This window comes from Rousettus aegyptiacus, unplaced genomic scaffold, assembly GCF_014176215.1.
Source record: "Rousettus aegyptiacus isolate mRouAeg1 unplaced genomic scaffold, mRouAeg1.p scaffold_m13_p_6, whole genome shotgun sequence".
In the NCBI taxonomy this organism is placed as follows: Eukaryota; Metazoa; Chordata; class Mammalia; order Chiroptera; family Pteropodidae; genus Rousettus; species Rousettus aegyptiacus.
Window position 1 is genome coordinate 15101334 of NW_023416309.1, and position 26337 is coordinate 15127670.

At 48.1% G+C, this 26337-nt stretch overlaps 1 protein-coding gene across 2 annotated transcripts in view; it reads right to left on the minus strand.

Annotated features, from left to right (window-relative positions):
* The window catches only part of CDH23 (cadherin related 23), a 344899-nt gene that overhangs the window by 191924 nt on the left and 126638 nt on the right, over nucleotides 1–26337 (minus strand). For both annotated transcript variants that reach the window (XM_016162284.2, XM_036223824.1), the window contains exon 8: nucleotides 24893–24971. In XM_016162284.2, coding sequence (XP_016017770.2) covers nucleotides 24893–24971 — 79 coding nt within the window. The remainder of the gene's footprint in view (nucleotides 1–24892; nucleotides 24972–26337) is intronic.

The following is a 26337-nucleotide window of genomic DNA, read 5'->3' on the forward strand; positions in this document are numbered from 1 at the left end:
TGGGAGAAACTTTGGCATCAGAGAGCCTGGAGTTTGAATCCTAGCTTGACTCTGGGCAAATGGCTTCAGCTCTCTGAGCCTTGGCTTCCCTGCTGTCCAAATAGGGAGGATAAAAAGCTGTCACCAGGGGTTGTTGGGAGGATTGAACAAGATGACGAGCCTCTAACTGGCACAGAACAGTGCTCCCCGATTCCGAGTCCTCCCCATCTTCCCTGCCACCTTCTCTCCCAGAATGCTGATCCTGCCATTCCCACAGCTGCACCCACCCCACCCTCCAGACCTAAGTGCTGCAAGTTCCAGAGTGAATGACTTTCAAATCTGCAAAGGAGAGCCCATCACACACACCTTGAGCTGGGTAATTTATGAATCAAATTGTGCTCTGTCAGGGCTCCGCGGCCCAGAAATAGATGTGGTCGGACGAGGTTCAGGGAGCCAGCCTCAGACAGTTATCTTCATAGAAACTGGTCACCAGCGGACGGAACCAGCCCAGATGAATGACCTTGAGGGGCTCCCTTGGGACTACAAAGCCATTCTCAGCCTGGCCCCTACTCCTAAAGAGAGAACAGAGATCTGCTTGGGGATCGGGAGAATAGTTGGTGACCCTGGGCAAGTTACTTAACCTCTCTGGGCCTCAGGGTCCTCCCTTGTTTAAAAAAAGGGGGGGGCTTTTCTATAGCAATAGTTTTTCAAATGTCTTTGTTTTAATAGCAGATTCTTTTATTAGATGGAATCTTGCATGGAACCCCAGCATATGAAATAGCCCAAAACAGAGCTAGTTGTCCTGGTTGAAGCAGACTGGAGTGGGGGTGGGGGCAGTTGGTGCTGGAGTCCAGTACCTTCCTCTCCCCAAGAGGGGTCCCTGAAGGATGAGGTTGGAGGCTTCGGGCTTCAGGAAACCTGGAAGTCCTCATTGGCTTTTTCAGTTTTAGGATTCCATGGTTGTCTGTGAGTACCCAGCTAAGGATGCACAAGGCCCGACATCATGTCATCTAGCTGGGTCACCCTAGGACCAGGAAACACTAACCAGGCAGGTGAGGTTCTTAAGGTTCAGAGGATCAATATGTCATCATCTGGATCAAATCGTTTTGAAAGCAGATGTTGTCGTGGCTAGAACCTGGGCTAAAATCTCAGTGTTATTCCTCATAAATCTGTGTGACTGTGAACAAGTTACCTACCCTCTCTGGGCTTTAATTTCCTCAGCTGTAAAAGAGGAAGGATAATACTTATAGAGCTGATATGAAAGCAGGTAATGCACCTATTTAGTTCAGCAAAGAGTGGGTGCTCAATAAATTTGTTATAAATTCTTTTGGAGAAGGAAGAGACTCGGCCCTTGACACATAACAAATTGCTTAATCCTTACGACCACCTCGTTGATGAAGAAACTTAGGCGAGGCAAAAGAATTTGGCCTAAGTCACATGGCTGGTAAGTGGTTGAGCTGAGATTTGAAGCCACAGCCTTTGATGTCAAAGCCTGTGTTCTTTCTTCTACTCCTCCCTAGAAATATGGCTTCTGGAAGGTTCCACCAAAAAAGTCCCAGATTATGCCAGGCCCAATTTCCTGGGTTTTCTGGCATCTGGTCAGTGACTCAGAGTAGAACATCAAAGCAGATGTTTCTGGTTAGGGAATGACTGAGGGAAAAAACTACAAATGTAGTTAAGTACAAAACCCGCAGGACAATGTGGAAAACATTAAAAATCTTAATGAGTCAGAATCATCATATTCATAAGAAAAGATGGCAGGAGCCCCCACACTGAAAAGAGGAAGGTCAGGGTTTCCCAGAGGGTGTCTCCAGAACTCTGATGCATGGGGTATAGGAAAGTCCAACTTTTAAAAAACTTCTATGGTCAAATAAATTTGGGAAACACTGAACAGGGCTCTTCATTGAAGGACTTATCACAGCCTTTAGTGTGCTAATGTGCACTGTGATGCGCGAGGTCTAGAATGCTGTGAAGCAGTGGCTCTCCAGCTTATTTGAAACAGAATCCTTTTTTGCAAAGGACCTCTCAGGGGTAGTATGAGAAATCCACAGAAGAGACTGAAGGTGTAAGCAGGGCTGCTTGCATAGTTACCCTCCTTTGGGGTCTCTGAGCATCCAAATTAGATGTGTCCAGTGTCAGAGACGAAAAATGGAAGGATGCTTAGTGCCCATTGGGCTCAAACTTCTCCTTCGGCCCTGGAGAATTGAGAGTCAGAGATGGGGAGTAGCTTGGCCAACATCACACAGCAAGTTAGAGGCAGAGCTGGCACCAGACAGGTCAACCTCAAATCTGGTGCCCATCCAAACCACAGTCAGAAGTGGATCCCAGACCAGAGGCGGAACCCCTGGCAACTTTTGGGACCACAATTTAAAAAAAAACACACACACATTTTTCACTATGGAAAATTTCAAACATACACTAATGTAGAGACAAGTGTACAATGAAGGCCCAGGTAACCATTCAACAATCATCAACATTTCGCCAGCCTAATTTCTTTTAAATTCACCCCTCTGCCCACACACAAATTTTTTTCTGAAGTTGTTAAGCAAATTCTAATTCATCTTTCAATACTGTATGTAAATCTCTTATAAGAACTTCTGAAATGCCCTTAAACATGCCATTATCACACTAAAGAAAATGAACCATTCCTTAAGGTTACCTACGACACCACAGACCATTTTCAAGTTGGGGATCCCATTTCTGAAGCCACATTAAGATTAGAAGCTTTAGGCTTTTCTACCTAGTCTTGAGATCAAGCCTCTGAGATCACTGAAAATGAAAGAAAAAGTGTCTTCAACAATATTTGTAGCTTCATTTCTTAAACAAGAATGAAAAGGAGAGTAAAAAATATCAGAAGCAAATATGGCGAAAATATCAACAAATGTTATCCAGGGGTGAACACATGGTGGGAGATGGGGGTTATATCTGTTTCTATACTTTTTAAAATATTTACTATTTCACATTTGCCAGTGATCTTGCTTCTCTGACAAAGGCCAGGGGTCCGGGAGTGTGTGTGCGCGTGTGCGTGTGCGTGTGCGTGTGCGTGTGCGTGTGTGTGTGTGTGTGTGTCCATTTTCATCCTGGTGGCCCAGCCTCTAGAATGCTCCCATCCTCTCAGCTTGAGCATCAGCCCAAATGTCACATTATGTCCCTAGGCCCTGGCCCAGTGCCCCAAACCAAGTTGGTGTTCAGAATGCTTGATGAGTGAGCCCAGGCGGACAGGGAGGGGTGTCCTGAGACATTCCTATCCCCTTGGCTCACACAGGCAGGAACTTCTGCTGAGCAAGCAAGAAGCAGGAGAAAGAGAAATGTCCTTGCCTTCTTGGCCAGGGAGGAGGGTCAGCAACCAAAGTCTTTTCAAAAGCTCTGACTACTTCTTTGAAAAAGAGAGGCCACAGGTCAGAGTTCAGGGTCATTCCCACTGGGCCACCTCAGGATGCATGGCTTGGGGTCCTTCTTCATTACAGGGGCTGGCCTGGGCTAAAGACCCCTACTCTTGGAAGGAAGGCGCACCCCCCTCCCGCCCTGCATAGCCAAAGGGATGGGCAACCTATGGCAACCCCATACCAAGCTCTGTGAATAGACACTTGCAGGGGGAGCAAAGGATCCTGCTGGAGACAGATGGTATCTTTTGGGGAGTTTCAAAACATCTCATGTTTTGCAAGCTTGAGATTCTCAGTGTCCACGGAAAAGAGGAAGTTAAGTCCTTTGTGGCAGAAGCTCCTGGCACCGCCTCCGACACCAAGCAGAGCCTCAGAGCCCGATTATCACCTCAGCCAAAACCAGAATGGAGGGCAGTCATTGATCTTCAGGCCCCCCCAGCTCTGCCCAGATGTGCCCGCTCTCCCTCCCAGCACTAAGCCCCAAGCAATGCCAGCTGTGGCAGCCCCAGCCTGCAGCTCCTCCGTCAGAAGATGACTTATGGCTTTAATTACCGAGGGCCGGGTGTGAGCCTCAGGAAGGAGCCAGCCCCATCGGGCTCGGTTCCTGTTGACAAGTGCTGCCAAGTTGGCGAGAGCAGTCCTGTATGCTGCCACGCTGTCCCCCACTCTCTGGATGATGACCAGTCCCTTCCCTTCTGGGGTGCCTGCCGCCTGACCCCCTGCTCTCGAGGGTGGGGGTGGGGGAGGAAGGCGCGTGAGTGCGATGGGATGTGCAGGAAGAGAAGCCCCGAGGCTGGCACGTGCGAGAGCTGTGCCTTGGGAGTTGTGGGCGAGATGCAGGAGGAAGGGGCAGAGAAGAGCAGGCCAGGCCAAGGGGGTCTCAGAACAATGACCAAACCCCCAAAGTAGAAGGGTGGTCACTAAAGTAGCTGGAAGTGGTGAGGAAGCGTTATGAAGAGTGGGACAGACAAGTAGACAGAGCCCACGATAGTTAGCAGGATGAGCGTCCTGGATCCTCTCTCACCTGCCCACCCTGCGGCCTTCCAGCTGGTCTCCTTCTCCTCTTGCCCTCTCTCCAGCCCATTCTTGACCCAGCAGATCCTTCTGTGATCTCTCAAAAGCCTAACACAGCTCAAGTTGCTCTACTGTAATGTCTTCCCAGTGCAAATAGAATAATCCCAACTCCCCATCCTGGTCTGTAAAACTCTAAAGGATCAGCCCCGGTCCAGCTCCCTGACCTCAACTTCCTACACCTGATCCTCTGCTCCCCACTATACTCTAGCCTCATCAAACCTCTTTTTCTGGTTTTTCTTTTTTTTAGTGTACCCAGCTCCTTCTTGCCTTAGGGCCTTTGCACATGATATTTCTGCTGCCTCGACTCTTTCTCCCGTAGCTCCACATGGCTGCTCAGGCCCCTCTCAAATGTCACCGTACCAAAGGGGCCTTCTCCAGTGACCCCAGCAAAGTGGTTGTAACTCAGTCATTCACCATAGCACACACAGAGACACACATCACAAATACACACACACACAACACACACATATTTTATTTTCTTGTAAGCACTTGTTATTCTGTAAAATTATCTCACACATTCATCTGTTTGTTTATGTTCTGTTTTCCTCACTAAACTACAAGTTCTAGGAGAGCAACAACTTTATCTGTCCTGTTCATGACTGTATCCGCAGACGCTATTACATGAAAGGTGCCTAATAAATATTTATGAATAATCAAATTAGCTCAAACTCTCTGTGTTCAAAGACGGATAAGGACAGTCCCTAAAACTGCCCAGCAAGCTAGAGGCAGAGCTGATAGACCAGAAGGAATTACCCCAACCTCCAGACCTCCAGGACCATGCCTCCTTTCTTGCTCTCCCATCTCCTCTTTTTGGGGTGAGTGAGCTCCCTGGCCTTGCCAATCTCCACTCCCTTCCCCCAACCATAAAAGCTCCCTTGGGAGGAAGGCTCCAAAGACTACCGTTGGGGGCCTTGAGGAGCCCCCACCAGTGTTTGGACCTTGACAGTTTCCTGTACCTGAAGCAGTTTTGGGGTAGAGCAGGTAGGGAGGGGAGAGAAGTAATGATGGGGGAGAGAGAGATGGGCAGAGCTAGCCTGGGAAACAGGCATTTCCCTCACTACTCTGGGCCTTGTTTTTCTCATTTATAACTTGGGAGGATTGGGGTGGATATCGGGGTCCCTGTGCTCAGTGACAGGTGAGCCCCGTGAAACTGGGTCCCCGGTGTTGGGATAAAGATGAAGATGGGCGAGGGGAAAGGAGGACGTGTGATGGTGCCTGTCCTGCCCCCTCCCTCCTTGGCCCCAGGACTGCCATGGGTTCCTGCCCGGGCCCGCGTTATCAATCTCCCTCCACCTGGAGAACTCCACTAAATGAAATTCCTGTTGGCATGGGGCCTGTGATATAACAAGTCACTCGCTTTGCCTGGGAAATGAAAGATGATAAGGCAGAGTTCCTGGGACAGAGGTGATCTCCATAAATCTGCCAGAGTGTACCGGGGATTACTTTGTGGGATTAATTATCTGTCCTTCAAACAAAGACCTGACCTCAGCAACCGAATGTCCCCAACCTGCCAGGGAGGGAGCATTGGGCGGTAGAGAGGCGGGCCCTGGGCTGGGAGCAGTCCACGGGGTGGGGCGGCTGTACAAGTGGGCATTATCAGCTGAGCACTTCACTCCTCCTGTGAGACCCTGTATGGCTCCCTCCTGCTCAACACACCAAGTCCGCCTAGCTTCCAACACTTTCTGCAGTTTGACCCTTCTTTACCTTTCTGACAACCAGGCCTTCCATCTGTTTCTCATGCCAGGGCAACCCTACCTCATATCTTCTTCCTAGTTAACACTTCTACTGCCCAGACTTGGGAGAGGGATGTTCCTAGTATGGATGGGAAAGTTCTATGTACAGTGGACAGAATTAGACTGGATAGGGAGCCAGTTAAGCACCTACCATTTAACCAACCGTATGACCTTGAGTTTCTTGAACTCTTTGAGCCTCAGTTTACCCATCTGCAAAAAGGAACAGCATAGGCAGGGTCTCTACATGACAAGGTTGTCATGACAATCCAATGAGGCAAGTGGCCCCATGAAAAGCACGTGGACTTCAGACTCACATAGACCTGCCACTTCTTGGCCTAGTGTGACCCTTCCTGTTACGTAACATTTCCGAGTCTGTTTCCTCATCTGTGAAATGGGGACACTGATAATACTTGCTATAAGCATAAGATGCTACCTCTGGAGAAAGCTTTGCATAACTTCTTTGGGTGGGATTTTACTGACATCTTAGTCATGGTCGCAAGACACGTGGGGTCATGACAGCTTCCTGTCTTCTCACCCCCCTAGGCCACTCCGTTCTCTCTGCTGAGCTCACACTGCTGAGCAGAAGGCCTCATTCTTGGAGCCAGAGAAAATTAGTGATAATCATAGGAGGGCTGTCCAGAGCCAGGCTCTGTGTCTGCCAAACCCCAATTAGCTGTTCTGAGTCACAGGGGCCATGGAAGAAAAGAGGTTGGTGTGGGCTTAGGTTCCTGGAGAAATAAGAAGTGGGGGATAAATTTCATGGTAGAAACATGGATGTTAGGTGCTCAGCTCTGGGTGGACATGGCTGGGGTGTGACAGAAAGGTCCTGGATGTGGGATGTGGGCAACTTGGTATCAACTGCTGGCCATGCCACACACGATCTGGGCAATCCCAGGTAGGCCACACCTCGTCGGCCTCCATGTTCTTGTGGGTAAAATGGGAAGGCCATCCCTCCCTTGTAGTGTTGTCCTGAGGAAGGGTAACTGAGGTGAAGGCTCTTGGCAGCTGCTCGGGTCCATATAAGCACCTTGAGAAAGGATGGCTTCTTTCTGGGTTTGGAAGCTGACATGGTTGGGGACTGAGCAGGCCTTCGGCGTTCAGCAGCTCACGTTCCAGGGGCCTGCGGGAAGGTGGATTCCAGGGGATTTAGTAAACACCATGATGGGGAGGGAAAGAATGAAGCAAAGGAGGCAGATGTTTGTGAACTCCTGAACCAACTAACCAGGAGTTTGTGAACTTCTGAACCATGCCAAAGGTGGCATGGTCCTGGGCATGGTGGGTCAGAGAAAAAAATGGAATTTGGTGAGCATGAACATCTCCCATGAGAAGCAGAATGAGGTGACTGACCTGCTCCTGACAGCTAAACAGACAATGCAAGCTGGGTGGTCAGGCCAGGCTTAGGGATGGGTGAGTGTGAAGAAAAGGGGAGAGGTATAAAACGGTGGATAAGAAGGAAAAGGCAAACTAAGTAAATAGGATGGTGTAGGTTCCTCCCTGCTCTTTCTGTTCATTCTTGTGTATCCTTCTTTCAGGAAGGTGCAATGAAAAGCAGTCGTTTCCCCTAGGCAATGTCAATAAACTTGGGGACAATAATTTTATGAGCACTTACAATACGCCTTATCTGCGACCTCAGCATGCTAACGCAGGAGCCATTTCTCAGGGGGCATCTGGTAGGGCATTTTTCCTGTGAGAGGTACATCCCATCACTCCAGGTTGGGTCAATAGGTAAGGGTCCATACCTCCTAACTCTTTGGCTACTGCACCTGTAGGATACCCAGAGGCTAAGGTAGGTGTTCTGAATTCTGGAGAAACAAGACGAGAAAAAAACAGCAGGGATTTCCTGGGCATGGTGCGAGGGCAGGATTTAGGCAGAAAAGGAGTTTGCGTCTTCAGACTTCTTGTGTCTCCCTATACTCCTTTGAACTATACCCACCTCACTGGACTTCAGATTTTATCTCCAAAACTAGAGCCTCAACTGCCTGGGTCCAAATCCTGGCTTCTATGTTTACAAGCGGCCTTGGCCAAGTTACTTAACCTCTCTGAGCTCGTGTTCCTCATCTGTAGAGTGAGAACAATGATAGTTCCTTTCTCATTGGGGTGCTGTGAGAAGTAAATGAGTTAACATCTGTGAGCTGTTTAAAGCAGCACCAGGCACATGGTGATTATCCAATAAATGTTAGTGTTACTACAGTTAGGTTTTCCTTCTGACCTGCACCCCCATTTTGCCCCCTCTCTTCTCCCAAAGAAGTGCCAATTCCAGGGCTTTGCTAAATGTCCCTGTATGTGCATGTATTATTGTTAAATGCCTACCATTGCTATTGGTTTTTTTTTTTAACTTACAGACATGGTATTATGTTCTTCCATTTTACTTCTTCTATCCCTCAATACTAGGTTTCAAAGATTTATCTGTTTTGGTGTATGTACATCTATTAAGTTGAATCACATGAAGTTGCTGACATTTGGCCATTTTTGACCTACAAAAGTGGTGATTTCATGTGATTTAACCTAATAGTAGGTGGCATCTCACTGATACAGAGTATTCTTTAGCACAGGGGTCAGCAAGCCTTTTCTGTAACAGGCCACAGTAAATATAGACTGCAGGCCTAAGAGGTAAGATAGAGTCGAATAGGCAAAATGTGTTGGTACTTATTTAACAAGAGAGAAAATTAACTTCCACAAAAACTTTTGATAAAATTAGAAATATAATAATAATTGAACATATTTTTTTTCTTTTGCTAATATAGGTCTGCTAGTGAGAACAGAATTTTGGTGGCAGAGAATATTTCACTTAGGTGTTCAAAGATAGTACTTACTACCATCAAATCAGCTGCAAAAATACTCATCTTTAAAATAAAATTTATTCTTAGCTCATAGACCACACAAAAACAGGCAGCCGGAGGATGTGGCCTGCGTGCCTATGTAGGGTGTGAAGAGGTAGGTCACCGGAGTTGCCTTTTGCCTTTCTCTGACTGCTCATCAGTTTCAGCACCTCTACACATGTCCGCTAGTCATTGGGTTTCTCAGCCTGTGAATACCCTTGGACTTATTTTCTTATCGAACTTTCCAACTTTTTCCTGCTGACTTGTGGCAATTCCTTATATATTCTAAGCATTAGTCCTTTGTTGGTTTTAATTGTTGCAAAAAATCTCCTCCCTATATGTTATCTGTTGTTAATTTTTTCCATATATCGCTACCGAATTAGAAATCCTTTGATGTAGATCAATTTTGTGTAGATGGCCTACGGTCTTTGGGTGCCATGAAGTCCTTTACCACTACAAGGACACAAAGATACCCATGCTTCCTTTCATGAGCTTTATAGTTTATTTTTCACATTGAGGCCTTTAATCCATCTAGAGTCTACCTTGGCATATGATGTATGGTAGGGATCTTGCTTTATTTTCCTCCATATAGTGAGCTAGTTTTCTCAACACCAGCTACTAAACAAGTCACCTTTCCCCACTGTTATGATATATCAAGTTCCCATATTTATATACAGGTTTGGTACTAAGAGTTCTATTCTGTCCCACTGGCCTATCTATCTATAAAGATGTACTATATGGATGTGGGGCTGGCCCCACTCAAGACCCTGCTGTCCTCTTATGTACCAATTGCCTGGGGTGATACCATTTCAGGCCACAAGCAACTGATAGCTTGTGGACACTACTTTCAATGATGAGCTGGCCAATCTGACTCCATCTAGGAAACTTGGAATTGGAAAGCTATCCTATAGAGACCGTTGACAACTGAGACAGAAGCTGAAAGAACATTTCAAGGGGAGCTGTGATGGAGAAGGGGCAGTATGGCCATCATGAACAAGGTGGGATCATGAGGGAGCCAGTGGGTAGAGAGACATGAGGGGGAAAAATGCTCAGAGAGGGGCGGAGATGCCATGGTAGGCTGAATAATGGCCATCAAAGACATCCAGGTCCTAATCCTTGGAACTGTTGAATGTTACCTTATATGGCAAAAGGGACTTTGCAGATGTGATTCATTAAGCGTCTTGAAATGGGAGGATTATCTGCTTCCTATATGTAATCACAAGGGACCTTAAAAAGGGAGGCAGAGGAAAATTTGATCACAGAAAAGGAGAACACAATATGATCAGATAAAAAGAGATTGGAGTGATACAGCCACAAGCCAATGAGTGCTGGCAGCCACCCCAAAGCTGGAAAAGGCAAGAAATGAATTTTCTCTTGGGGCCTCCAGAAGGAAGCAGCCCTGCTGATACCTTGATTTTAGCCCGGTAAGACTCATTTTGGACTTCTGGTACCCAGAACCATAAGAGAATAAATTTCTGTGGTTTGAAGCCACAGAGTTTGTAATTTTTTTTTAAATCACTGTCATAGGAAACAAAGACAGATACTGTAAGAAAGGAGAGTGTGCTCGAGCTTGCTGTTTCAGTTCCTCAACACAAGAGGCCTGAATCTGGGGAGGGTCTGCCCTGGATTCCTGCAGGAACCCTGCAGTCTCACAGAAAGCCCCTCTCTCTGAGCTTCCTGAGTGTTCTCAGATTCTTGGAACCACAGATGCCCTGGAAAGAGCAATCCACATCCCTTAACTTGACCCTCAAGATGCTTCAGATCATCTTCCACATTTCCTCTTCTGCAGCCTAGTTGGTTTACCTGCTACCCCTTAGACCTCTCATGAATAGTCTTCCTTCTAGGCCTACACTCCTGTTGGTCCCTCCTAACTGGGGACACCCTCCGCATTAACCCACTTATCCTTCAGCCCAATGGCAGTACCAATAATATCCCTTTATGGGATCCAGTGCCCTCCCTCCCCCCATTTCCAAGGTGGCTGCACTGATGTGTCCCTATTGAATAGAAGGCTGGTTTTTTTCTGAGTTTGTACCAGGTACCAAGCCTGTTCTGAGCACTTTACATGTATTGACATGACTCTCGGAACCACGATGCACTCTGGCATCTCTCATCTCTCTCGTTCTGCAGATAAGGAAAGGCTCAGGTCAGAATTCTCCTGTGTCAGTTGCGTCCAACCTTCAGTCATTTGGATGCCATCCTCTCATTTTTTACTATATTCACCTATAACTTATATTATTATTATTTACTATTTTTCTTTAATTTTATTCAATTTTTTTCTTTTAAATATCATTCTAAAAGAATCTGTTTAAAAGAGGATGAACCAAATGGATACCCAGTTCATTGGCCATAAATAGAGGATGATCGTAAAATGGATAAAAAGAGCCTATGTGGTTAGATTTTAGTTGCACCAGCTTCACATCTGAAGGCTCTGCCAGCTCTCTTTTTGTTAAATGGGAAGCTGAGACCAGGGAAAGAGAGTCATTAAAGGCGTGAGCACCCAACCGGACTTGCTCCTAGACAGAATGAACAGAGATAGAAATTCTGAAAGAGATTTGAGAACGGAGTTATGGTCTCACTGTGTGATTCGGTGTTATTTCATGCCCCACTCGTGCGCCACTTAAAATCATCTCTCTAGGGAATCAGCGTCTGGGTGAAGCTGCTGCCCTCACTCTAGCCCTAGCCCCAGCACTCTTGGGCTCCCCTGATTGTCATGGACTTACTGACAGCACCAGCCATTCACCAAATGCTGTGTGGACAGGTGAGCAACTTTTCTTATGCTTACCTCCCCAACAAATCCTCAAGCTTCTCGATGAAATGATTTTCCATTTCTAATTTCCATTCTAGAGGCTGTCTCCCCAAAACCACCAAGCATGGAAGCTGGGGTGGCTCATTAAAACCTCGCTAAGCATTTGCTGAGTCATGAACAGATAACTCTTCTGTTCCTACAGATGTCTAAGAGGACTGACAGCACCCTAGGACTCAAGTCCTCATTTGCAAAGTGTTCCCTTAAGTTTCAACTAAATTGCTCTGTGGACATTTAAGATTCCCACTGTCACTATGAAGAAAAAGCAGTCACTGGCTCCTTTCAAATAATCCTTGCTCTGCTGGATATTGTGAAGTGCCCTTCAGCCTCTGCTTTCACTGATTCAAAAGTGCTTCACTGATGTGGTCCTTCAAAGTGGGGTGTCCCTGTGCACTGGCAGCAGGAGGGCTGGGAGGGGCAGTGAGCTGGAAAACAGAGGCAGCCTGATTTCACCCCACCTACCCCACCAGAAAAACTCCTTGGGATGGAGGGTGGGGTGGTCGGGATGGAGCAGATCCCCGCAGAATAAGACTATGAGCAATAAATTCATTCTATGCTGGAATGTTTGTTCACTTCAATCAATGTCTGAAAAGTATCTGCCCTGAAATCTCTGTTTCCAGGATATTGGTCAAATATTTGAATGGGCGCAGCCAGTTAATTGACTAAGGCAGAGCACTTGACAGAGAGGCAGAGGGAAGGGCTGAGAGGGCACAGGAAGACAGCCGAGCCCAGAGCTGAATCCAGTGACTCCTAAACCCAGGCAGTCCCATGGGTGCTCTGAACAGGGAGAGTGGAGAGTGAGGCCAGGGGAGCAGGAGAAGTGTGGGTTCTGGAGTCACTCTGCTCACCTCCTACCAGCCATGTGACCTTGGGCAACTGGGATCCAGTTTCCACTTTTGTAAAATGGGATAACAATAGCAGTACTGAGTTCATGGGGTTATTGGGAGGATCTAAGAGTTGATGCAGGTGGAGCATTTCAATCTGTTCCTAGGCCAAGAAGTGTTAGGTCCTACTGCTACATTATTATTATTCCTCAGTCTGGCAGTCAGAGCTCTCCCAGTGAGTCCCACACTGCAAGAGGCTGTGAGGGCTGGAGAGGAGGGTCCTCTGAGTGTGTGCTCACACCTTGCCCTATGGCCAGTGTTTCCTCTCTCCCCTTCCTCCTCATCTCCTCCAGCCATCCCTTGAGATTGCCTTTCCTTTTTGACCTTCTAAAGTATTTGTTAAATCTGCTATGCTTTTAACTTTTATGGTGAATTACTTGTGCAATTGGGTTCTTCCTGGGGCCTATGCCGGACATGTCTGGTGAACTAGTAGGTGGGCTTTCAGTGGTTGACTTCTGGCTAAAAGAAAAGTCCCTCCCCTTTCTTGCTTTAAATTGCTTTAAAACATGGGTTTTGTAGGAGAGATGGAACTGGGGAGTGGGGCATGGTATCCTTATGGCCCTGTCTGGGCCCTACAAAGGAAAGGATTACAGGCCGGAGCTGGTGGGAGAGGAGGAGCCCTGTCTCTGCCCATGATCCATTCTGCTCTAGGGTCATGGAGTGTCCAGGGGATGCTGGGCTATTCCAGAGGCTGAGAGCAGGGGCCTGAGTGAGTTACCCACCTCCAGACGCTTGGTGCAGGGGACACCCACAAGAGGTCAGAAGCAAAAAACCAGATCGGTTAGATAGCACATGGGAACTGCCTCCCTCTCCACCCCACCGAGGCCCCTGCAACACTTGGGGATTCTACAGAGAGCAGAAGTCTTAGGTTTTGCAAGCAGGGAAGATGGGCATAAGCCAGTGACATTTGTATTCTTAGAGACTCCATTACCACATACCTGATGAAGAACCCTAGTATCTTTTCTTATATGTGCTGGTCATCAAACAGACCATAGTTTTCTGGATAAACCTTATTAATAGTCCCATTTTATAGATGAAAAGACTGAGGCACAGACAGGAGGAATAACCTGTTTGAGGTCACCTGGGACTCAAACCAGGCTGGCCATGAGAAAGGGCTGTGACTAAGGCTTCCCCCACTGTCTCTCTCTCCCCTGGGTGCCTTGCCCATAGCAGGCACACGATAAATACTGATGACATGGAAACGTTGACAGACACGTAGGTGCAGATGTCAGCATTTTTTGTCCCCTGGGGAAGTCGTGAATCAGAGCTGCGTGGGGGCAGAAGGTGGCTGATGGGTTGAGCTAGTAGAACTCCGTCTGCTTCACCCTCTCTGCAGGACACTCCAGGGTGTCTCCCTCCTGCAGCCCCTGCCTCCTCCTCTCCTCCTCCTTCCTCTGGCTGAGCCCAGCCCAGAGAGACTCAGAAAGAGCAGTGTGGGATTGTGGGTGACTTTAGGCTTAATATCTTTGTAACCACATTGCAAAAGGGCATGGTTAAGACGGTGCCTTACGCTTAATCTTTCTCTTTTATTGCTTTTTCTCTTGTATGATTTAACCTTGCACTGGGTATCAAGCTAGATAAATAAAAACTTTTATTTCAGATTAGCCCCAGCTGGGGGCTGCCTGGAAAGCCAAGCAGTCATCTAGGGTGTCAGATGAAAAAGGGAGCTGGGAATCTGAGCTGCTTAGAGGGGCTCATCTCAGGTTCGAAGCCCCTCAAAGATATTTGAGACCTTTCCGAGGTGGGAGGGGCAAGACCTCCTCCCATTCACTTAGGCTGGGGATCTCCCTAGTCCAGCCAGCCTTTCTGACCCGCCTCCTAATGGGCCCTCACCCTAGTGACTTTTTCCTCACCCTGGTATTTTCTTCCTGGTGCTCAGCACAGCCTGCAAACACTGCCTTTACTGACTTTTTATTATCTCTCTTCCCCACTAGGATGTGAGCTCCGTGAGGGCAGTGATGGTGGTGTTCCCTTTACAGTTGGTCCCCAGTGTCCAGCATGAAGTCTGGCACACAGTAGGCACTTGATTAATACTCGCTGGTTAATTGAATGAATGAATGAATCCTAGGGTTCTAGTCTAGTACACAGATCAGTGAGTTGACACAAATCGCTTGGTTTCTCCGAGGGAATAATGAAAGATGGCAGAAAGAATGTGGGTTTTGGAAGCAGGAAGATCTGGATTTGAATCCTGGGCCTATGACTTATGCGCTGTGTGATTCTGAGCACGTTTCATTGGCTTTGTGAGTTTTAGCTTCCTTATCTATGAAATGGCTCTGGCTGGCCACATTCTGGGGTTATGGTGGGGGTGAGAGATGTTGTATGTAGCCCAAGGCAAACTCTCAAACATGTTCAGAGAGAGACATATAAGATGTTCATAGTAGCACAATTTCTAAGAGCAAAAATCAATGCATATACCCATCAATAGGAAAATGGATTACCAGTGGTATTTTTTACATAATAATATATAGTAATAAAAATGAAATGATACCTATACCAAAAACCATGGACGAACCTTGGATATATAATATTGAAAAGAAAACACAAGTCCCAAGAGACTGTGTATAACATGGTACTTTTTAAATAGGGTTCAAAGACAGCTAAATCCAAGCAATATGTGATCCACATATACATGAAAAGTATTTTTTAAGAGCAAGGGAACAAAAAAATGCAAGATTCAAAATTACGGCTGTGGAAACAGGGAGGCAGGAGATGGGCTGGAAGAGGGACCCAGGCAGATGTGCAGTATGGGTGATAGCCTTGGGGTGGCTGGTGGTTTCACAGGTGCTCACGATACTATTAAAAGTTAATAATGAAACTAAAGAGGGCCATGCATAGAGAGCAATGTTGATCATGAGCGAAGAATTATGTCAAAAGCAGTTCTGTATGCTTGAGGTGTGTCAAGAGAGAAAGAGAACGCAAAATAAATGGTGGCCAATTTCATAATTCTCCAAAGATCTCAAAGCCCTAAGAAGTCCAATACAAAGCAATTATATTAGAGATGAGAAAAAAGTGGAAAAGAGCCAACTTTTAAAATAAGACAAATGCCTATTTTTATAGGGAAATCAGACTAGAACTTCCCCCTAAACAACCCCTGCCCATGAACTAGAATCACCCTCAGACTCCAGAAGCAATCTTGGCCATGACTATCTGCCAGCCTCTGGGCACGCCAGAAGAGAAGTGGTACCCTGAGTGGAGCCGAAGTCCACTCCCTACCCAGCTGGGGAGGGAAACTCAAGATGTAGCAGAAGAAGTTCTGGTTGGGCCAATGGGGTAGGTCTTGGGGTACTCCCACAGTACATGGGACACCTAGGAGGCTATAAGGTATCCTGAGCAAGGGACAGAGACTCTTGTCCATGAAGAGAGTGTGGGAGAGAAGAGATGCAGAAAGGGAGGGTCTCGGACCGTGTGGCAATGAAACGTCTTAAAAGTCTACTGACCACTGTAATTCATGGGAAAGAAGCAAGAGGGAAGTCATGGTTACTGACAAGGAGCAGACAGGGCCTCATTAAAGGAGGGGGGAAGAATAAGTCTCTGGTTTATCACAAAGGAGGGCACAGAAGAGTGTTGAGCAAGAGCAAGGCCGACAAGAAGAAGATCAAGGGAGAAGAGGCCAGGTTTTCCTGTGGTTCCTCAGGAGGAATGTAGTGTTGGTGTGATGTTTCATTGTTGGTTGGGAATGGTGGTAAGAGAGGACTGTAAGCCAGTGTATTTGTATACTCAAATAGAAACTGCCCTCTCCCTCCTCCCCGCCCCCCAGGCACTGTCCCTAGATATTTTCAAAAGAAGAGAACCATGAGATATAATGGGGTAAACCTTGGAAACATTCATTCTGGCTCCAAAGAGGATGCCTATTAAGTGTCGGTTGCTGCTGGAGGGTTGGGGAAGAAAGGCGTGGTGACTCTTTCAGGCTCAGTGGGAAAGTGTGCTGGGAGCAGTTAGTGATGTCTGCCTTGGGATGGGATTGGTGAGTTCTGTCACATGTGTTGACATGGGTCTAGGCAGTCACAGGTGTAAACAGATCAGCTTTCCTTACGAATATGTCCCTTTCTGCCTAGGCCACTACCAGGACCCCGGAAACGTAGACTCAGAGATTAGAAGCTTCTTTGTCTCCTCTTTCCTGCACCATCTATTTCCATTATGTCACCAGAGCCTGCCGACTTTCTTCCTGTACAATCTGTGTCCACAATGACCCCTCTAGTCTTCCCCTGGACTGGTGCTACAGCCCGTTAGCAGACTGCCCTCATTCCAGTGCCGCCTGTTCCAATCATCCAGAACTCCCATGAGATGGATCTTCCGATGACCCCATAGCCACCCTTCCCACTCCCAGCCCCACTCAAGAACCCACTTCTTTTGTTTTCTATGCCCTTCACTAACTGGCCCCACCACCCAACTCTGATCTGTCCTGACTTCTCCCAAGCCACCTTTGGGCTCCAGCCAGGGGTGGGCGTTATCCTCTGTGCCCAGTCAGATGCCATGAAGCTTCTGGGGCTTCCAGGCACCCACTGTGCTACCCCGCAGGGGCCATGGCGAGTGATTCAGATATCCAAAGCAGGTCTGCTTTTCCTGAGTTTTCACTTCTCTTGGGGGAGGAAAATGCCAAGCAGCTTAATCACGAGGGCTTTGATGTGTTTCAATTGATGTCTCCTGTGATAGCCGCCCCCCACCAGGCCATGGCCAAGGGCCCTGGTTCAGTTATTGGCATATGTGGGGGGTGAGAGTTTGTGCAAGTCTGACTGTGTCTGATTATTCTTCCTCTCTTCACACACACACACACACACACACACACACACACACACGCGCACACCCCCCACACACACTCACACACACACACACACACACACACACACACACTCACACTCACACACATGCAGCCTTCACTTCAAAGCACTCAGTGTATTTTCAAGGAACTGCCTCACATGGTAGCATTAAAAGTAGAATCCAGAGAGTGGCGAGCGAGGGCTTTGTCCTTCGCTAACATATCTGGACAGGTCTCCCAGTGTGACTGATGGCGAGACCACTGCCTTTCAAGCTTGGAGTGTGGGTTTCAGCCCCGATACTGCTCACCTATTCTTTTTTCTAGGCCAGTGTTTCTTGACCTTTTATTCATTTTTCCACCCCTCCCCCCATCATTTGAGACAGTTTTTCTTAATCACTTCCCCACCACCCACCTGAAATTTCAATATCACAGATACAACATATCTGTGTGCATACCTATGTTTTATACATAAAAAGAGTAAGATATTTTTCACCCTTCAGAACAAATTTTTGCTCCCTTGGCAGTGATTTCACCCCTGTTGACAACACATGTACTTCTAGACCAGTGCTTTTCAAAATGTGATCCCCAGACCAACAGCATCAGCATCATCTGGACCCACATCCAGAGTTTCTAATTCAGTAGGTTTAGGGTGGGTTACATAATTTTGCATTTCTAATAACTCCCAGGTGAAGCTGATGCTACTAGTCCAGGAACCACACTTTGAAAACTACTGTTGTCATGGAAACTGTATGTATTTTGGAGCCCAAGAGATTTAGGTTCAAATTTCCACTCTTCCTCTTAGTAATCATAACCCTTGGCCAATCTATGTAAACTCTCAGAGTAACTGCCTCCTTCATATACTACTGCACACATGGCAGGCACCCAAAAATGGGGTTCCCCTCCTCTCATCCTGGGGGATGTTGCATAGCTGCAGGAGGCCAGGGAAGCAGGGTCAGATGGGGAGAGTGATGTGGGCTTTGAGGCATGGACCATGGGAGATGTTAGGTCTCTTCCACCTGCAAAGATAACAGTGGAGCAGTGTCAAGGCTCAGGTGGGAACTGCTTGCCTGGACTCATTCACCAAATTCTCCTACCCTCCCAGGTGGCGAGGGCCCTTCTGGCACTGGAGAGGAGTCTGTTTGTGGGAAGGAGAAAATCAAATGACAGAACTCATCAGTCTAGTATTTGTGGGAAATGAAAATGCTTCTAATGGGGCAGGGGAGCATTCACACAGCATCAGAACCACCTGGAGGGCTTGTTAAAGCAGCTTTCTGGGCCCCGCTCCCAAGTGCCTGACTCAGCAGTTCTGGGTGGGGCCAGAGAATTCACACGTCTAACAGGTTCCTAGGAGATGCTGCTGCTCCTGCTGGTCCAAGGCACCCACTTTTAGAAACACTGCTCCACAGTCTCTGATAGATAGTCTCCCTACAACGGGTGACTGAGTAAAAATGAAAAGTCTGGCACCGTGGGAAGACAATGGCAGGACAGAATCCTGGGCCTTCGAGTCCCTGGGTCTGACTGAGGGAAGCCTTCAACATGGGTTTCCACCACCTGGGCAAGCCCGGCTTCACATCCCATAAAAGTGGTCACAGCTAGCAATATGACCTCCTGATAGCATGACACATACTTGTCTCCAAGGCATCCTGACGGGTCATAGGCAGGAGGGAAAATGGCCGACATCTGTTGAGAGCTTACTGTGCACCAACCTGTGGTCAATGTGCACCCAGGGCCACCCGCTTTATATAATGGTCTCAATTATTTTTATTTTCGCAATTCCGTGAGAAAGATACTATTGGCCCCAGTTAAAAGATGGGGAAATTGATGCTATAAGGTTTTTAGTCACTTGCTCAAGGTCACTTTGCTGAGAGAGGAGGATGGCTCTCTGGGAAAAAGAGTAGTTGGATGTTAATTAAGCAACTTCCCTGCTTAAGGGGGCTTTAAAGGTATCTCAGTCCAAGGGCCCATTCTGGGCTCCTTCCTCGCCTATACCACCTGTCCCACCAGTTGACGTCTTGTCAGCTCTGCCTCCTCATCCTCTGGATTTGTCTGTCTCTGTTCCCCCACTGTGATGGCCAGCTTCCCTGCTGACCTGCTTGCTCCCTCCTGCCCTCCTCCAACCCACTGGCTCCAATTGGACCACAGCAAACTTCATATATTGCACTCCGACCACGTCCCTCCCCTGCTGAACTGGCTCCCTACAGCCCTCAGGGCCGAGGCCTGGCATTCTCCTGAGCTGGGCATTCCACACCCTGCATGGGCGGGCTCTGCTTCCCTCTGTGGCCCCCTCTCCCCATGGCTTCCCTTATATGCTGTATTTAACCACGCTGCATTACTGCAATTCTATGGTCATGCTATACTTTCTCACTCTCGGATCTTGGTGCACACTGACCCTTCTGCCTGAAAAAGACCCTCCCTCCACAATTCCCTGCTAGTTCTCAATCACCCATCAGTGGGTGGATTAGATGCTCTGTGAGTCTCCCCACCCCGGTGATGGCTGGGAAAGGGGTCCCCTCCCATGAATTCTTTCTCACTTATTATAACAGATATTTTCTAACATATGCAAAAAGTAGAGCGAACAGTCTAATGGACTGGGAGCCTTCGCTTCACGTCAACAGTTTTCAACATAGCCTGTGCTTCTCTTCGCAGTATTCCACCCACTGGGGCATCACAGTCTATCTCCCTGGCTGCACTGCAGGTTCCTGAAGTTGAGAAGGTGCCTCGCCTCCCCGCACCCCTTCCACCCCCGCCGCCACCCAAACAGTAATCAGGACATTAGCACAGCTCTTGGCCCAGAGAAGACCCCCAACCCACTGTGGGTGGATATCAAGAGTCCTTTTGTATAGAGCATTTACTGTAAATACAGGCATTTTTCTAAGTGCTAACACATCTTAGTTCACTGAATCTTCATAGCATCTCTGTGAGTCATGGGCTATTATCACCTTCATTTACAGATTGGAAAACTGATGCTCAGGTTACATAGCTGGTCAATGGTAGAAGGCAAGCTGAGGCAGTCTAAGTTGGGAATAGAAATAGAGCCACCCTAGAAATAGAATGTGAGCCACATGTATTATTTTAAATTCTCTAGTAGCCACATTAAAAGAAAAAATAAATAAGTGAATTAATTTTAATAATATGTTGTGCTTAGCCCAGAGTATCTGAAATATCATTTCAACATGTCATCAATATAAGACATATTAATGAGATATTTTGCAATTTATTTTGCATACTAAGTCTTCAAAATCCTGTGGGCTACATTTACAGCACATCTCAAGGCAGACTCGCCATATTTCAGATGCTCCATAGCCACATGGGCAATTGTACTGGCCAGCACAGTTAGTGGTCACCACCCTAGACAGTGGCCCTAGAGCTTGCACTCTCGACCACTTCTCTCCTTAAGTGAGTGAAAGAAGAAATGAGTGAATAAGACTCCCAAGGACCCTTGTCCCTGATCTTTCCTTGATAATAATGCTTAATATTTTATGGCTCTTTAGAGTCTCTCTGGCACTATCATATCTGCCTTGGGGATTATTCACCCTGTTTCCTGGATGAGAATTATGGTGTTAAATGCCTTGCGTGAACACACTGATGTAGGTGGCAGACTGGACCTCAAACTCAAACTCTGGACTCCAACTGTAGTGCTCTGTGGGGCATGGGTGTCCCTTGGAGCAAGAATGGCTTTGTCTGGCAGAGGGGAGTCTCTGTTCAGGCCACAGGCTAGGCTGGCTCTTAGAGACAAAGGCTGCAGCACCATTTTGGCCCTGGAGGAAGTTATGCCCTTGGTGAGTATCAGGACAGGCATAGGCCCAGGGAAAGGATGGGGTCCATGCCAGGTCCTCTGTGGGAAAGAACCTTATCATTCTTCAGTCTCAGTTTGGCCACAAGAGGCTGAGAACAAATTGATGGCAATGAAACCATAACTTACCTCTGAAGGCCTCTTTGTTCTTGGCAAAACAGAGGGGTCATTAGTAATGGGTAAAGCACTGGTGTGCAGTCATAAATCCCCTAGCTGCAGGGTTGATAAACAGCCCAGAGGGTATGAGGCCACAGGGAGCCAGACAGGTTAACCATGTGCTGCTGTGGATCACTATGGGCTCAGGCCTGTGTCCACCCATGTGCTGTCTGAGGTACCCCCTGCTCAGGCTCTGGAAGTACCCAGAGACTTGGCCACCCACAGTGGCCCTCAGGACTTGACTCTGGGAGCTCCAGAGGCCCTCCATCTGTTCAGTTTTTCAAATGAAAATAATTTCAAAGCACCTAGTGCTGAAGCACTCAGGGCCAGCTTGGGGCAGTCAGCATAAAGTGCCCTTTTGGGGCATCTTCTCTTCCTGCTTCAAGGCAAACAGGCACTGGCCAAATCTCCCAGTAAAAGGCCAAGACTTAATGTCATGGGAGAGGCAGGTATGTGAGATCAGGCACTTGTCAGACAGTATTCTTTGCAGCAGTGTCTACACCGACTGAGGGAAGTAGAGATGAGGCCAAGTTCTAGCCTTCTGCCACCTGCTCCCCTGGGGGCTATGTCCTACTGCCCATTTGCCTGCTTTAGACCCACCCTGAGGCTGGTTTGCAGGGAGACAATGCCAGCCCGGGGCCAGAAGAGATGGGTGGGTGGGAACGGGTGGGTGGGTAGTCAAGTGAGCCAGGTGCTCAGGATGGGAAGGGAAGAAAGAGAGAAGGACTGCCCTTTCCTTAAGCTACCTGAAAGGATTTGGGTGGTGTCAGGTGGTGACAAATATAAGCACCATAGAGGCCACCCTACATGTGTGGTCCAAGCGCTATCTTACCAAGGATAGCAAATATGTGCTACAGGTGCTGCCCGCTCCCTTTCCACACCCATAGGAATCTCTGCCAATTAAACACTGCACTGAGCCCGTTAGGATTCATGGTCCTCTTTAGGCAGCCATTACCAATCAATCAAAGTTGGCATATGAGAGGGAACCCATTTGTTATCCTTTCTAAAAGCCCTCAAGGCACATCTGTGCTGGCAGTGGGAATCCTACAAAGCTGTGTTAAGTGCTCCGGGCCTTCCAGAAGTTTCTAACTCCTGCCCCCACCTTCACATACATTCCCTACTTGTAGTTTCACATTTGGGGTCTCCTTTCTCATCCTGTTTACACTTGTGAACCTGGTCCAGGAGATTATGTCCCTGGAAATCTCATAGGATACTGCCCCAAGCCATTGTCCCTAGAGTCTAATCTCCAAGCCCAGCCCAGACACAGGAGGTTCGGCGGCTCCACCCTTTAGCCTCCTGCTCCAAAGAGAGGATGTGAGGAGGTAGAGCTGGGTGGGGCTATCTTTGAAGGCTGGAGAGGACCTGAGGGTCTGAGGCTGGTGGCCTGGAACCCAGCATAGACCCGGAATGGGCCAATGCTCTGGAGGATGACCTCCCAGAGTCATTGTAGAAATTTCTGAACTGGCCATGACCTCAGACCAGATCCTCGCTCTCTGCTCCCTACTCTGATCCAGGCTGGGGTATGTCTGGAATCAACCCAGAGGCAATGAGATAGAAGACAATCCCCCACCCAGCCAGGTGCCCATTCACACTGACACCTTATCCTGGCTCCCTGATTCCATCACCCTTGGGGCTCACTGGTGTTCCCTCTGGTCTCCAGCATAAGCTCCTTGTCACTGGGAGGCACCTACTTTGCTTCCCAGTCTGAAAAACTCATGAAGGAGACCAGTAGCAGTCTGGGCCACCCTCTTCTTCTGTTTACCAGGAGGCGCCCTCCTAATCCCAGGGGACTCTGCCTTCCTGTAGAACGGCTTTCTTCCTGGGACTGGTTTTCCCATATCCTGACCTAAGGAACTCCTGCATTTGAACTGCCTGGGGCACTGTGATTAAGGACCATGGCTGGTCCCCAACGTAGTCTTGCACAATGAGCATCTCCATGGGTGCCAAGGACTCTGCATTTTTGGTAGGAACCCCAGAGATTCTTGGGCATACTTGAGTTTGAAAACCCACTAACTTAGAGTGACATCCATTCATTCATTCATTCATTTGCACATTCATTCACTCATTCCACAAGTACAAGTACATGTTTACACTGTGCTGAGCATCAGAATGGGGAGGTGGGATGGGGAGAACAGAGGCCCAGACCTACACTGCTGCTGCTCTGCACGTGAGCCTGTCTGGCGTTTGATCTACATTCTGGGTCCCTGGGCTTAGAGACACAATAATAGTCATGTCAGCAGCTGCAGTTTATAGGGATCCTGTAACACTCCTAATTTCCTGTACTTCCAAAGAGGTGAGGGGGCCTCCCTCCCACCAGCTAACCCCCAGCCTCCCAAGGGTATCATTAGCTGCTAGCAGTAATAACAATAATAACAACAATAATGGTAATAACAGTTAACACTTACAAGGTACCTTACACACATTGATTAAGCTCTTTACATATATTTAGTCTTCTGACTTTCGAACCACCCAAGGTAGGTGTTCTTATTGCTCCCGTCTTATGAATGAGAAACTTATCCACAGCAATATGCTCAAGACTCCATCTTTATGTTCTTGATTGCTACACCTTGGTGTCTTTTGAGCTTAAGGAAGTAAATGTCCCCAAAATGCCATTCTCTGTCCTTGGGGTGTGGTAGGGAGGTGTGATGGGGTGGGTGGACATTAGCCTGATGGCTGGCCATCCTTCTGGCCATCAGTCTGGCCTGTCCAGATGCACCAGGCTAACTCTTCACTGACTAGTGTGGGTAGAGCGGGTAGGCCATGTATGGGTAGGGGTTGGAGGACAGGGACAGGGATGGTGTCTGTGTGGGAGTGAGCAGCTTCTCATGGACTTCTCACCAGCTCCCTTGCTCCGAAGTAACCCAGCCCTGGGACAGTCAAATGGAGCTGCTACTTTATCAGTCTTTGGGTGGGGACATGGGTCAGGGATCTGATCACCCAGAACCTTCTCTGCATTTGGTCACTGTTCTGTTCAACCAGGAGAGCAAGTGGGAGAGGAGGGCTTAGGCGGTTCCCCCGCTACATTCCAGATGACACATAAATTTCTAATGGTCAGAAATGTGAAAAGAACATGAAATTAGCCGAAGTTGCAGCTCTATTCATTCTAAAATGATGTCGAAACTGCTGCTTTTTTGTTGAGTAAGAAAATAAAAACAAAACGCAGAGCACTACAGGAGGTTAGGTGGGAGTCACCAATGGCCCAGGCTCAGAGCCCCTAAGTGCCCAGACGCCTCGGACCTTGGACAGCGTCACGAGCGCCTGGCTCCCAGCACCACCCAAGCAGTCCCCAGACATCTTAGCCTCATCCCAAGCTCCTCCTCCTCCTCCCCTGCTCCTTCTTCCTTCATGCGATAAGTCCCTCTTCTGGGTCCTTTGGCCAGAGTTGTCCCTGGGGGCAGGACCCATTGTATCACATATACTCATGGACCTCTCTGTAGCCCCACAGAGCCTGACACTCCTACAGTGGCTCTTTTAGGGTGGTGGTGGGGGACGAAGGACAGCCTAGGCCTTACCTGAGACAATGGTGTAGCCAATCCCCCGGGGACGTCCTTTATCTTGGTCGATGGCCGTGATAATACGCACAGTCGTGCCCTGGGTGGGAGAGAGGAGGGACTTGAGTTTGGTTGCCCAGCCCCCAGGCTGCTTCTTTCTGTGTAGCTATCCTGGCATCCACAACTTCATCCCCCACGTGGATGCCCTGCTTCAAGGCCAGCCGAGGAAGTAGGTGCTGAATGCTCAGGCCTCAGCTGCCCCCATCATCCCTGGCACATACATTAAAGCCCCCAGGCAAACACCTGTGTCCTTTGTCGAAGCCCAATCTTGCTGATGTGCTCATTCCCCCTTCCTCTATCTCTTTCCTCTCATTCGGTTGAACCACCCAAGAAAGAAGAGCTGACGAGGGAGCCTCTGGCAGGAGGACGAGAGATCTGGTCTCTATCTCAACCACCCATTAAATTGCTGTGTGACCTCAGGAAGGCTGTTGCATCTCTCTGGTCTCAGTTTTCCCACCTTAATATGAATAACAACAAAAACCTTGGAGATTTGTTTTTAGTAGGACCTGAACAAAGAGCATCACTGATCAATTACACTATGAATGAAAGTATCATAAATCCTTAAAGCAAGTATCTCCAGGAATGACAGTGGCAACCCTGGAGGCCACCACAGCCCTATGAAACATGCCTCATCAAGCAGTGCAACTGGCATGTTCTGCCTCAAATGACTCAGTCTCATACCTCATTCTTTCTGTAGCACTGGGGGAGAAGAGGCCAGGAGTTGGGACTACCAGGACAGATATTCAGGGTCCCCTGCTCTGAGGGAGCACACAGTCTATGGCAAGGGGTCAAGGACGTATGCACAGACACTGCCATACACATAAGGGCGTGCTTAGATGCACCTGGAGGAGCTGGCGAAGGGTTGTACAGATGGCGATATTTAGGTTGGGAAATGAAGAATGAGTAGGAGTTTGCCAGGGAGAGAAAACTAAGAGGAAGCAGAGGCTGGAAGCAACAGACTCTCTAGGAAGAGATCCTGGAGTATAATGGGTACGTTCAAATATCATTGAATTGATTGGTTGATCAATTGAATAAATAAATGGACAAATGAAAGGATCCTAATGTCACCATCACCACCATCACTTGCCGAGTTGCCCCTTGCTCAGGGCAACCTTCACCTAGCTTTCCAGGCCCTATCATACCATTGTCCAGCCAGCCATGCCGGCCTGCCCCACCGTGCCTGCCTCAGGTCCTGGCTCAGGCTACAGTTTTCCCTGGATGATGAACAGCAGGACAGCCCTGTTCCCATCTCCTAGGGAAATATCTACCCTGGCATCTGTATGCATAATGAAGGGTCTGTGGTCTTGATGTCTCTCACCCATGCATCAGCTGGAGGCTGCAGCCCTCGGGCTGCATCTTCTACACCCATCTGAGTACCTTCTCCTGTGGCAAGAGGCTTGTCTCCT